General features: G+C 42.2%; 1 protein-coding gene across 3 annotated transcripts in view; it reads left to right on the top strand.

Annotated features, from left to right (window-relative positions):
- SMPX (small muscle protein X-linked) overlaps nucleotides 1-13,826 on the top strand; it is a 60,686-nt gene that overhangs the window by 7,662 nt on the left and 39,198 nt on the right. For all 3 annotated transcript variants that reach the window (XM_073328068.1, XM_073328078.1, XM_073328085.1), the window contains exons 3-4: nucleotides 2,527-2,613; nucleotides 8,098-8,251. In XM_073328068.1, coding sequence (XP_073184169.1) covers nucleotides 2,527-2,613; nucleotides 8,098-8,238 — 228 coding nt within the window. In that variant the 3' untranslated portion in view covers nucleotides 8,239-8,251. The remainder of the gene's footprint in view (nucleotides 1-2,526; nucleotides 2,614-8,097; nucleotides 8,252-13,826) is intronic.

The raw sequence follows: 13,826 nt of genomic DNA, 5'->3' as shown, positions 1-13,826 counted from the left end.
GTAAAATTTGCCATTCCCTTTACCAGCAGGGTGAATTTGACCTACGAATGACAATTCAAACACTATTAAGTGTAACTGACCAACTGGAGGCCAAACTGCTTAAGGTAATTATAACAACATACTTTCCAAATGAGAGGAATGGTGATCCAGTGTTGGGAAGCAAGCATGGAATTTGTGACCTGTTGTGCCACAGGCTTCCTATGTGGCCGCTTAGTTTCTCTTTGCCCATTTTATGGATGGGGACCTGAGGCAAAGAACACTTGCCTTCCTCACAGAGGTACTATGAAGTTAAATACATTAAAGATTGTAAGATGCTGAGATGCTCCTGGAGGCTATATGGGTATGTCTACAAGGCAATTAGACATCCATAACTGATTTGTGCTCGCGGAGCTCAGGCTAAGCTGCTGTTTAATTGCAGTGCAGCATTTGGGCTGGGGTTGCAGCCTGAGCTCTGGGACCCTCCCATCTTGCAGAGTCATAGAGCCCAGGCTTCAGTCCGAGCCTGAATGTCTACAGCGCAACTAAACAGCCCCTTTGCCTGAGCCCTGCGAGCCTGAGTCAGCTGGAATGGACCAGCCGGAGGTTTTTAATTGCTATGTAGTCATACTCTGTAAGTACCTCAGATAGACATAGAACTTGCTCTCATTGCAGCCAATGTAGAGGGTTTTGCCACTGATTTTATTTACAGTAGAATTGAACATACTAGTGAACTTTCCTGAGCACTCCAACCTATTTGAACCAGAAAGGTGCTTGGGGTACCGGATCTAATTACTTCATGTGCTAATTAAACTGGATCCACATTACAGTATGCATTTTACTACAAATACTATTGTGCTTTCATTGCTCTAAAACTTTCATGAAGTCTGTAGATCTGCTTCTGGCACAAGGCACAAATCCATCAGCTATCAAGCAGATCTCCTTCCTACTAGCTGTGGCCCAATCCAGGATTCTTAGGAAGTCCAGCGGCTTTTCTTCTTCTTCTTTGTCCTTTATACCACTTTTCCTAGTGAGGGTCATGGCGGAAGCATGGAGAGTAGGGAGGATCAGACCTCCTTTTCCTCTGCGACAGATTCCAGCTCCTCCTGGGGGATTCCCCAGCGTTCCCAGGCCAGCCGGGAGATAGAATCTCTCCAGTGTGTCCTGGGTCAGGCTTGGGGCCTCTGCCCAGTGGGATGTGCCCAGTAGAGTTCCAAAGGAAGGTTCCCAGGGGGCATCCTTATCAGGTGCCTGAACCACCTCAACTGGCTCCTCTTGATCTGGAGAAGCAGCGGCTCTACTCCACGGCCCTCCAAAATAGCTGAGCTCCTCACCCTGTCTTGGAAAGTAAGCCCAGCCACCCTGTGAAGAAACCTCATTTCCACCGCTTGTACCCGCGATCGCATCCTTTTGGTCATCACCCAAAGATCATGACCGTAGGTGAAGATGGGGACATAGAGCGACCTGTAAATCGAGAGCTTCGTCTGAGAACTCAGCTCCCGCTTCACCACCACGGATCGGTGCAGCACCCGCATCATTGCCGCCACCGCACCAATCTGCCAGTCAATCTCCCGCTTCCGCTTGCCGTCACACATGAACAAGACCCCTAGATACTTGAACTCATCCACTAAGGGCAGGTGCTCTCCCCGGAGAGGACCATGACCTCTGATTTGGAGGTGCTGGTTCTCATCCCAGCCGCTTCACACTCTGCAGCAAAACGTTCAAGTGCACATCGGAAATCGCAGTCTGAAGAAGCAAGGACAACACCATCTGCAAACAGCAGAGATGCCACCTCCAAGTCCCCATACCAGATGCACTCCACAGCTCGGCTGAGCTGTGATATCCTGTCCATGAAAATCCAGCGGCTTTTTGACCAAGTTAATTAAAAAGCTGAAAAAACAGTCATCTTTAAGCACTGTTTGAATCTATTCCATCTAATAGCATTCCGTTGGTGTAAATCCAGCCTCAATCAAATTTGTGGGTAACACCAAAACTGGAGGGGTAGCAAATGTACAGGTGAACAAAACCAAACTGCAAAGTAACCCAGAGAACTTAAAGCAGTGGGGCTGCAGGCAATACAGGGAGCTAACTACTGATAAATATATTAATACTGTATGCACGGGGGAGGAAATAAGTAGCATGACTTCAAAAGGATGGTGGGTGTGGGGAACGGCCAAGCTGCCATTCTCATAACAGGAAAATGTGATTATTTCCATTTTGTCTCTCTAGTACCATCTTAATATTAAGCTTTTATGTAACTAATCACTATAGTTGCCACAGGCAAGGAGCAGGATCAGGAGCTGGAAGCTGGGTGGAGAGGGCCAGCAAGAGGATCTTTATCTTCATAAGCGGCCCATAGAATGAAAGGGTTTGAGAGCCATCACTCCAGCACCAACTCTGTAAAAACACTGCAGTGGCTACAAATAAAAAACACAGAGAGAGATTCACGCCAGTGATCCATTTTTTTGCAATTGCATCTTTGTCTGTAATTTCATTGCATTTAGACTTTTTTTTTGGTGTGGTGAATCCATCATGGTTTCCTTCTGACAGGCTAATATCAACATCCCAATGGGAGCATTTCGACCTGGAGCAGGGCATCCTCCCAAAAGAAAAGAATTTATACCTGAAGTGGAGGAGGTAAGAAAAATAATATTTAAACTTAATGCAGGAGACTCTCTGCAGTTTATGTGCTATGCAGCTATCTAGGCTACAGTACAAAATGCCAATCCTAGTTATCACAGGCATGCGTATACCAATCCCAGTTGGAAGTCAACCACTGACTGTTGAATACAGTTGATATACCTGGTGTTATTTTTGAAGTCAAAACATACATGGTAATATAAACAAGTACCAGGGTATGTGGTCCTGCTTAGTTAAGAGAATGGCATCAGCAGTGACAGGTGAGGGGAAGGCAATGATGGGAAAGCAAACCAGCACTCTGGGGAGTATATATTGCACGGTGTATAGCCCTAGCATAGTTTACTCCTGACTGGGGCGATGGGAGACCAAGAGGGGGATTGTGACACTCCATTCTACTCCAGGGACACCGATGCTCTCTCTCTAAAAGGGAATATTTTTGGACAAATTATCAGCCTTTTCCCCTAGCTACTATAGACACTTCAGACTTGTAATTTTCTTACTGAAGGTTAATTCTTTCTTCTCCTCTTATCAGTTTCATTGTTAATCAAAACAGAAGAGGTTATTTTGCTAAATTCTCTTATATACTTTACAGTAATGATGCTCTGTTTATAAAGTCATTTGGGGGGGAAAAACTGATCTAACTTATTTTTGAACAAGGCATTTTGGAAAGAAAATGTATAAAGTGACCTTGCAAGCACAGATGGTTTTCTCTTCTGAAAAAAAATTAAAACATATTTGCTATTTAGTAATTCAATTTTGAAGGAATGCAAAAGATATTAAAAAGAAATTAATAACGCATGCACGAGGGTTGGTAGTATATTTGAGAAATAAGATAAATGGCTAGCACTGTTTGATTTAGTTGGATCATTGAATTATAGCTTTGCTCTTCAATTATGTGTATATTATATATGAAACAGGAACTATAGAATTAAAGTTTCTGCTCTGATCCTGTAGCCTTTACTTCCCCAAACCAATGGGACTATTCACATGAGTAAAGGTTCTGCTGAATTATACCTTGTGGTAGCAGTGGAACATAAATGTTCCCAGTGGATTTGTCTTTTCAGTTTTTTCTGTTTATTTAGCTTTTGCAGTACAATCCATGGTTCTATCTTTAAGGCCATTAGAGGCAAATCTATCTGAACATTATGGGCTATATTTTGAGAACCTCTCAAGGAAGATGTGTCACATTCAATGGGCTGAAATCCTTGTAAGTTTTGTATGTGAAAAAAATGGAGTAAAAGGGCATGTAGCAAGCAAATTGAGTGGGAGGACATGGGAATTTCAAAAAAGAACACTGTCTCTTCACCTAGATATTTGCTTCCCTAATCTTACCACCATCCGGCATTTTATTGACTCTTTAGACCTCCTTTGATAAAGTTAGAGATCAAGTTCCAATCTCAGCTGCACAGTACACATTGCACATGTAGTGGGGGATAATTTGAGGCACGTAGTTATGAATGCCACATATCTGAGATTAAAAAGTAACCCTAAAAATAATGTATAGAATGGAACCTCTCCAAAACATGTCCAAACCTTACATGGTCCCAAAGACCAAAATGTAACCTAAGTCAGTTACAACACAGTACTACAAAAGAGAACTCTGTTGTAAGTGATTTAGGCAGCAATCATTTTTAAACAGGTCCTCTACAGATAGTTCTGGAATTCAGGCCCTTATTCTTTTCTGCTTAGTCAAGTTATCAGGCAATGAAACTGTGTAAGAAAACAATACTGTCTGGTAACCATCTATGTCTCCTGAGACCTTCTGCTGCCTCCCTTCCACTCCTTCTCCGTTAATTTACTTACTCTACTTGCCTTAATCCCAGATTGTGAGGTCACCTGGACACTGCTCAGTGCCTAGTACAATGTGGTCCTGATTCCTGATTGTGGTCCTCACACATTACCACAACAGAAACAATATATAATAGTAATAATAAATATAAAGGAAGCCAACACATATTCTTACTGTAGTACAGTATACTTTGTATGGTGCTTAAATGAAGTCAGAATTAGAGCTGGATTTATACTGTGATCAATTTTTTGTGATATCCACTCTAGTTTGTTATTTTTGTGCCCCATTAGCATTCTGTTTCCCCAAAGAGTTGTAGATTTACTTGTACTAGCTCTCACATTTGCAGTAAGCATGCACAAGTATTTCTATGAGAAATGATATATTTTAACTGGAACAGAATTCTGGAATAAACCTTTCACCAATACTCTGGCTCTTAGGCAGTGAAACAAGACAGACAAACATCTGATCACATCATTAGTAACATGCATGCACATGTAAGTTATTTTGCATGAATTAAATGACATAAAATTAAATACAAATGTATCAAGCCAATCAAACTTATAGTAGCCTAAATTTCCTGGAGATGATGCCTCATGAAAAGCCCTTGTGGCCCAGAAAGGCAGAAGTTAAAATGTTTCTACAATTCTCTGCTGCTTCTCCCTGAGAAATTGAAGCCACAGTAGATTCACTCTTCCTCCTGGAAAAACAATGAGAAATCCTTGTGGCACCTTAGAGACTAACAAATTTATTTCGGCATAAACTTTCCTGGGCTATAACCCACTTCATCAGATGCACGGAGTGGAAAATACAGTAAGCAGGTATAAATATACAGCACATGAAAGATGGGAGTTCCCTTACCAAGTGGGGGGGGGTCAGTGCTAATGAGGCCAATTCAATTAGGGTGGATGTGGCCCTTCCCAACTGTTGACAAGAGGGGTGACTATCAACAGAGGGGAAATTATTTTTTGTAGTGCTAATGGGGCCAGTTCAATCAAAGTGGATGTGGACCATTCCCAGCAGTTGACAAGAAGGTGTGAGTATCAGAGGGGAAATTATTTTTTGTAGTAACCCAGCCACTCCCAGACTTTATTCAAGCCTAATCTGATGGTGTCCAGTTTGCAAATTAATTCCAGTTCTGCAGTTTCTCATTGAAGTCTGGTTTTGAAGTTTTTTTGTTGAAGAATGGCAACTTTTAAGTCTGTTATTGAGTGTGCAGGGAGATTGAAGTGCTCTCCTACTGGTTTTTGAATGTTACAATTCTTGATGTCTGATTTGTGTCCATTCATTCTTTTGTGTAGAGACTGTCCAGATTGGCCAATGTACATGGCAGAGGGGCATTGCTGGCACATGATGGCATATATCACATTGGTAGATGTGCAGGTGAACGAGCCCTTGATGGTGTGGCTGATGTGGTTGGTCCTATGATAGTGTCCCCTGAATAGATATGCGGACAGAGCTGGCAACGGGGTTTGTTGCAGGGGTTGGTTCCTTGGTTAGTGTTTCTGTTATGTGGCGTGTAGTTGCTGGTGAGTATTTGCTTCAGGTTGGGGGCACTGTCTATAAGCGAGAACTGGCCTGTGTCCCAAGGTCTGGGAGAGAGAGGAATCATCCTTCAGGATAGGTTGTAGATCCTTGATGAGCTGGAGAGGTTTTACTTGGGGGTTGTTGGTGATGGCTAGTGGCAGTCTGTTACTTTCTTTATTGGGCCTGTCCTGTAGTAGGTGACTTCTGGGTACCCTTCTCGCTCTGTCAATCTGTTTCTTCACTGCCCACACTAAGATGGCTACCCCTCTGAAACCTCTTCCTCCTGGAGCTATATTTGGTCAATCAATTACTAGAAATAATACTATTATTGTATTAATAGTACTATTAATACTATTGGACTGTCACCAGAACCTGAAATATTTTCAAAGGGGATTCCAGCAAAACAAGTTTCAGAACCCCTGATATAGAACTTAGGCTGGAAAAATCTTAAATTCCTTGCTGGAAAACTACCTACCCACCTTAAAGTCAATTGAGATGAAATGTCCCGGTTGTAGACTGTAAGCACTGCCACAGTATAAATGTTCAACTACTACAGTTAATAATAATAATAAATGGTCCTTTCTGGTCTTAATGTCAAGGAAACAGTAGGAATTAGAGATGGGGGGACGAGAGGGGAAGAATTAGGCTGTCTTCAATAACAGCATTGTACAGATGGCACCTGGCTTGACAGCTTCTCACAGAGAGAAGCTGTCACCAGCTGTCTTGTACTTGTATTAAGACTAGCTTCACTGAAACCTAAATCCAAGAAACACAAGGTGATGTAATTGGGCAAAGGGAAAGATTCTGAAGACTTGGCCAAAACCATGACACCATCTTTTGAGGGCATCTACCCACCAACTGACACAACAAGGTAATACATAGTTCTGGGCTTGTTCTGTATGTTTCACTACTCCTGGACATCTGAATTACAGTTGGGTGAAAAACAGGTTTTTTTGTTCATTGGCAATTTAGAAAAGAAAAAAATGGGTTTGGATCAAACAAAGCATTGCATTTAAAAAGAATGAAATGTTTCCTTGTGATTTTGAGCATTTTAAAATAACTTTGAATTTTTAAAAATAAAATTAAAGGAAATTTTGAAAGGAAAAGTTGTTTCAGACTGAAAAATCAAAACATTTCACTTAGAAAATTTCAAAACTGACTGTTTTGATTTTTTCTGAACTTTTAAAAAGTTTTTTTCAAAATGAAAAATTCAGCAAAATCAACATGCACTCAAGAAGTTATGTGGTATCACCGAATGAGCATTTTTGCTGAAAAAAAAAAAAAAGTTGTATGTAGAAAAGTTCATCCAGCACTACTCCACATGGTGTTAGAAGCCAGAAATGCATCCCTTCCAGTCATAGCTGGACCAGCCAAAGTGATTTATCACCTCCAGCTTCAGTCATGGCCATGTACGACAAATAAGGGTTGTCAATGGAAGACCATGAAGAAGCTGCAGATAATACAGCATGTGGTAGGCCATGTTATAACTAACACAGATGACAAGAACATACCCCATCCTCACCTCCAATGCTCCAACACTCTACATTAGCTCCCTGTTTGAGTCCAGACCCAGGTCTTGGTCTTAATTTTAAAGATTCCCACTACGCTGTGTTGCAAATCTCTCAAAATCCATCTCTTCCACAGGGCCTGATCCAAAGCTCACTGAAGTCAATGGAAAAACTCCCATTGACTTTAATAGGCTTTGGATCAGGCCCTTAGTGCCCATGAGCTACCATCACAGCTCTGCTCTTCAGAGACTCGGGAGTTGCAGAATATTAGGTTTCTCAGTAGCTAGAGCTCATGGCTATGTAACTCGACAAGATATTAGGTCATAAAAATGGACATTTACTTTTCTTCCTTTTGACTGCCTATGGCACTCCACCAGATTCACTTCCCATTATTCCTTTAACATAGTAAATTGCTACTCACATGTAGAAAGATGTAAATCCTTGTGCATTCAGCACACTTTAATGTATTTTTCAAAACATGTGCAGGCATCTCAAGGCATCTACTAACCAAGTTAATTCCTTCTTACAGCTGTCCAGTTTCCATTGTGATTACATTTAGCATCAAAAAAACCTTTTCACGTTTCCCAATTAATCTGATCTCTGTTTATGCTCAAGAGATGTGTATGGTTATTGTAAGGTGACTATTTTCCCTTTGCACAGAGCATTCCTGCTTCTACAGAGGAGGAGAAGGAGAAGAAGCAGCTCCCAGGAGCCAAGAAACTTCCAGGCCCTGCTGTCAACTTATCAGAGATCCAGAATATAAAGAGTGAGCTGAAATTTGTCCCCAGAGCTGACCAGTAGTAGAAAAGAACAGGTGAGTAAAAGAGATCTTTCTTTACTGTGGCTTTAGGAACTACAGGCAGATCCAAAGCCCATTTATGTCAATGGGAACACACACACACTCTCACAATTAGGAGTTTGTCTATGATCAGTAGCAAAGCTTTTAAATAGAAAAATTCATCAACATAGCAAAGACATTGATTTTAAAATTATTTTCACCTGATTTTGAACAAGTCTCTCTAAATCTCGGCCTCTGTTGTCTTACATTCTGGCTATTTTTGGACTTGAGTCCTAAAGCAAGGAACTTCCATCTCTATTAAAAAAAGCATTGGCCGATTTCCTTCAAAAGTCTGAATCTGTAAAGGTACATCAAGCAGTATCAATAAGGATTCAGTTTTAAAGGGAGAGGGGGCAACTGAACCTGGCTAAAAATAGCAAAAGTGATTTGTGTCACATAGTATCTAACAGAACAGTTCATTTGCCAATTACTTCTATTGAAACAAGTCCTTTGTATCCTGGAGAAAGGGCAGAGGAGCTGTAAGTGAAATAAAAGAATGGCATCTGGAATCTTCTGCCTAGTCACATAAAAGAAGAAAAAGCAATATAGAACATAATGCAGGAGGATTCTGTAACTGCAGAACTGAAGAGTATCCGGGGCCTGGAAGGATATGATGTGCAATCAAAGTGATTTGGCCCAAAACACATTGTAACATTTATTTGTTTGTGTACAACATAAATGTGTCAATTTACAAAAAAACCCAACCAAACAAAAAACCCCTTTAATACTTTATTGTGTTTCGCCTTCTGTGGCAAAATGTTCCTGTGATTTTCAAGTAACAACAGAGGCTTTCTCCTTAGGAAACCTGGAAAAAGGGAAATTAACCTTTTTGTAAAATGTAATATTGTAGTCATCATATTAAACCAGTGCCCAGAGAAATATGAATTTTTAATGTAGAGCTTTAAAGTTTCCTCCTTCTATGAGAGATAGTCAGACCTAAATTTAACCCCAGATTTAGTTTCAGATGACTGTTATTCTTAGTGTTTGAAAATTGTTGTCTTATAATTAGTCTACTGGGGATCTGGCAATGATGATTATCACATGCCCTGAAGTGCAGTATAAGAAAATACATTGCTACATGGATGGATACCCAACTAAATTAAATCTTTAAAGCTGTTAGATCATCATACAGCAAAATAACTTGGCATTGCAGTTGTATTCCCTTCTTCCCCAACCCATCTTCTCATGCTTTTATTGCTTCTCAGGTTCGGAGAGTGACATGAATGGGGGTGCTGAGTCAGGTAGCTTAGGGAAAGTGAAGGGGTTAAAGAATGCCTTAGAAAGGGATGAAGGGGAACTTTTGGTTCTCTAGGGTCTTTTATATCCCAGCCCAGGGAGCTTCCATTAGGAGGTGGGGATGCTATGTGGTGCTGAATCACCAGCTGGGAGCAGCAAGGGCTAGTGCAGTGGGCCCAGTTCCTTCCCATTGGAGCCTGAGCTTTGGGTTGGCCATGACTGGAGGAGCCGCTCCAGGACTGGCAGCGGCATTGGTAGTCTAGTTGCAGGTGTGGGTAGAAGCAAAAGCGGAGACCACATGGTGCTGTAACTCCTTGTCAGGGCTGTGGGGTGGCAGGCCCAGCTCCTTCTTCTGGCCATGTTTATAAATGCGCTCACTTGGGTACCAATCATTTTAGCCAGAATTTGGTCTAAGGAGAGCGTTCGGCCATATGACTTGCCTATCATTGAAGTGTTGTTTAACTCACTAATAGGCTAACCTGACAGACCCTTGTACCCTTAGGTTGTTTGGCCATCATGTGTCAACATTGTTATTTTCCAGCCTGTAGTGTGGCCCTGCTCCCCAGCCTTCCTCCCTCTATCGTCACCCTTGTGCACAGACCATCTCGTTCACCTTCCTGTGAAGACAAAGTTCAGATTCCTTTGAGAACTGCAGCAAATAACTTTTCTCAGATATAACAGTCAAAACCCAAATCAGTTTACATTAAACAATAGAACTCTTAGGAAACAAGGAATGGCCACACTGGATCAGATCTGAGGTCCACCTACTCTGGTATCCTGTGGCTGACAATGGCCAGTGCTTCAGAGGAAGGTGTAAGAACTCCACAGGGGGGAAATAGGGGATAATCCGCCCCCACATTAGGGCTCATTCTGATCTCTAATAGCTAGAGATTGTTTTAAACCCTGACGTTTGGGATTGAGTCTACTGTTAATTTACAGAAATGAGTTAGGGTACATCTATACAGCAAAAAAGCTCCACAATAGCAGGTCTCAGAGCCAGGGTCAAATGACTCAGGCTTGTGCTACGGGGCTAAAAGTAGCAGTTTAAATGTTCCCGCTCGGGCTGGAGTCTTGGTGGATCTCAGAGCCTGGGCTCCAGCCCAAGTGGTTATGTCTGCACTGCTATTTTTAGCCCAGTAGTACAAGCCCCATGAGCCCAAGTCCCCTGAGACTCACTGCTGCTGGGTATTGTTGCAGTTTAGATGTACCCTTAGTCAAATAACAAGCACAGGAGGAGGAAGAGCTATGGAAAGATATCCTCAGCAGCCCTAGACTTTGTATGGTGGCGATTGTAGGGTTACCTCCTCAGTAACCCATTAGAAATCTGTCTGGCCTCTAAAAAGCTGTCAACAGAGCAGCATCTCTAACAGTGGCTTCACTTGAGAGAAATGAGCCTTTGGGTAGTAGGACTCTTTTACCCCTCAGTTATAAGAATGGCTTTCTTTGATGTGTAGATATCAATTATTTATAAAATATGTTTGTTTCCCTATTGTGGTGTTAAATGGTCACATTAACTTTCCTTCCAATCAAACTCTTGCTTGTAAGTACAAAAGTATCATTTCTATTACCCAACATAGATTGCTTTTAAACTGCATCGTGCTTGAGAGGGTTTCCTTCTTTCTTTCCCCGGTCATTGATTCAGACATAGCCTTCAGTTAGCTTGTCCTTTGTCCCCCACATTTAAGCAGAACAAGAGGAAACAGCTAACACTGAAATACAATAATACAAACCCTAGGCATCTCCTCTAATGAACATGCGTTGTCCTGCTAACATTTGTACTCTATACCTTGCTTGTACTTTGCCATGGTATCAGCTCACATTGATAAGTCAGCACAGTCCTGGAGTTCCAGATTAAGGGGAAAACCTATCCACTTCCCTATGCTTGAGCAGCTGGGCCTGGCACTGTGGCACAGGGAGAAGGGGGCCATCAGAGCTGGGATGAGATTGCAGAAACCTCCCTTCGGGACCCTGAGTAGTAACACCGGCAAATAACAATAATAATAAAAAAGTCACTGCATGTTTGTTGCTTCCACCTCCAGGCTGCAGTAGAGTCTGCAAGTCTGCATTCCCCCCACACTCTGTACATCCAGCTTCCTGCCCTATCTCTCCCCACCAGGGTATATGACCGATGGATCTGATTGTCTGGAGCGTCACCAGCTCCATACACACTCCTCCCCAAAGCCCGCTGGCTGCTGGGGTACATTCCATCCCCACTGAGCTGGGCTTCCTGGCATGGAGTTCTGAAATCCTAGTTTTCTTCTGCACTGCAGTAATTGCGATGGAGCCAAGGGTGAGGGGGCAGGGTTGTCTCATCAGAGGATAGTGCAATATGCTACCACATCCTATGTATACCCCTCTTGCGTGGGGGCGAGGCGGTAGTGTCATAGAGAGCACAGTAGGGGAGATGGAGGAGTTAGTTTTGGTATTAGGCAAATATGAAAAATAAATTGCATTGCAGAAGGTTTTCTTAGAAAGATTTATATTTTTACTCTTTTTTGAGCTTTAAATGAAATAACATAGCAACATGTTTTATGACAAGGAGCACCTCAAACTTACGTATATAAGGATCCACTATCACATATGTCTTAATAGCCTGTCTCCTTACATAAGGCAGAAAAAACTCCCAGGATACTTCCATAGCACTTATAGGATTATCCTGTGGTGCCCTGATGGGAGAGACTCCTTAGGACTATGGCAAAGTACTGAATACCAAAATGGAAGCCTTCTCTCTCCTCCACACCTCCAAAGAGAGGTCCTCAACTTGGCTAAAGATGGAAGGGCACATTCATAGCCTAAGCCTTGCCAATAATTTAATATCCTCAACCTCTCAGTTTCCGTTGATCTGGGCAAGAATATAAAATATATATATATAACTAAAGGCAGATCAAAGGATCCTTGTGTCAGATCTCACCCACTCTCTGAGCAGCTTGTAACAGTTTGGTGTAATGACTAACAGATGTAAAGGAAATCAAGATAGTGCAGCTGTGCTCCTGTTTAAGAACTTTAAGTAGGAGGCAGATCGCACAGTCCAGAGTGATAAGGGAAAAGTATGGGCTAGATGAGTTTTTGGCACTCAATTTAACATGATCGCCCATTAGGGTGACCAGATGTCCCAGAGGCTTTGTCTTATATAGGCAACTATACCCCTTTGCCTTAAAAAAAAAAGTATCCGATTTTTCACACTTGCTAGCTGGTCACCCTGCCTCTCACCCACTCATTCACTGTTTAGCCCAGTGTTTGTCTGAGATAGATTTTGCATTCTTTACTCCTAGTTTCTCTTTTGTCAACTTCAGAGAGGATCAATCCCTGATCCTCTGCTAAGGGGGCTATTTTCAGTATGGCCAACCCCAAGTGGTCAACAAGCATGTCAGACCTCCCAAAATTATGACATTGGCTTTAAAATTAATAATTGTAGTACATAATAAATAATAAGTATAATAATAACCATCAATAATAAATAATAGTACATTATTTTGGGTCGTTTTGGTTGCCTTCTAGTTTTTGAGCCTTTAGAGTGTGGTCAGGTCATGTTTTCAGGCTTCTCTCTGCAACCACAAGGGCTAGGAATGTTTCTTTTAAAAATGAAAACTGAGATTCCCACATAATCACTTGTCTCCAGGTGCTGAGACGTCAGGAAGAACACCAAATAGCATGAGATTCACAATAAAATCATCAGTCGGTGACACAGCCTCATTCCCACCTGCTCCAGTTCTGAGTCAATTACTCCCCCTTATCTTTTTCTTTTAGAGACCAATTTCTTCATATGTTATTTCCCATGACTAGACAGGGCAGTGAGCTCCTGGAAGCTGAGTAAATGGTGAGGCTGTTGCCTCTGAAGCAGACTCTCACTGCCACCAGGAGTCACTGCTGAGACCCTCCACTCCCTCTCCTCCACTACCCATCAAATGTTACTGAGAGCAGCTACCATTAATTTCCTGCCCCTTTGCAAATCAAGGAGAGTTTTCCTACAGCGCCAATGACATCCTATGGCTTAAATGGGGGAATGGAGGTAGAGAAAAGATTGAGGAGACTTTGACTGCTTATATCCCTCAGCACAGATGAAGGACCCTAGGAAATTTTATGAGAGTTACACAGGGTAGAGTGAGGGAAGGAACACACTCATTCCTACTGATGGGCAGGAGCACCTATATGAGCCAATCAAACAGGCAATAACTGAGCGTTGCCCTTTTGGACATGAAAACTAACTGCACTGACACCTTGTCAAGGTTCCTCCCCCACTCTGAACTCTAGGTACAGACGTGGGGACCTGCATGAAAACCTCCTAAGCTTCTCTTTACCAGCTTAGGTCAAAACT

Source organism: Lepidochelys kempii, chromosome 1 (assembly GCF_965140265.1).
Source record: "Lepidochelys kempii isolate rLepKem1 chromosome 1, rLepKem1.hap2, whole genome shotgun sequence".
Taxonomy (NCBI): domain Eukaryota; kingdom Metazoa; phylum Chordata; order Testudines; family Cheloniidae; genus Lepidochelys; species Lepidochelys kempii.
The sequence above is the reverse complement of the archived record's forward strand: the minus strand, read 5'-3'. Positions and strand labels throughout refer to the sequence as shown.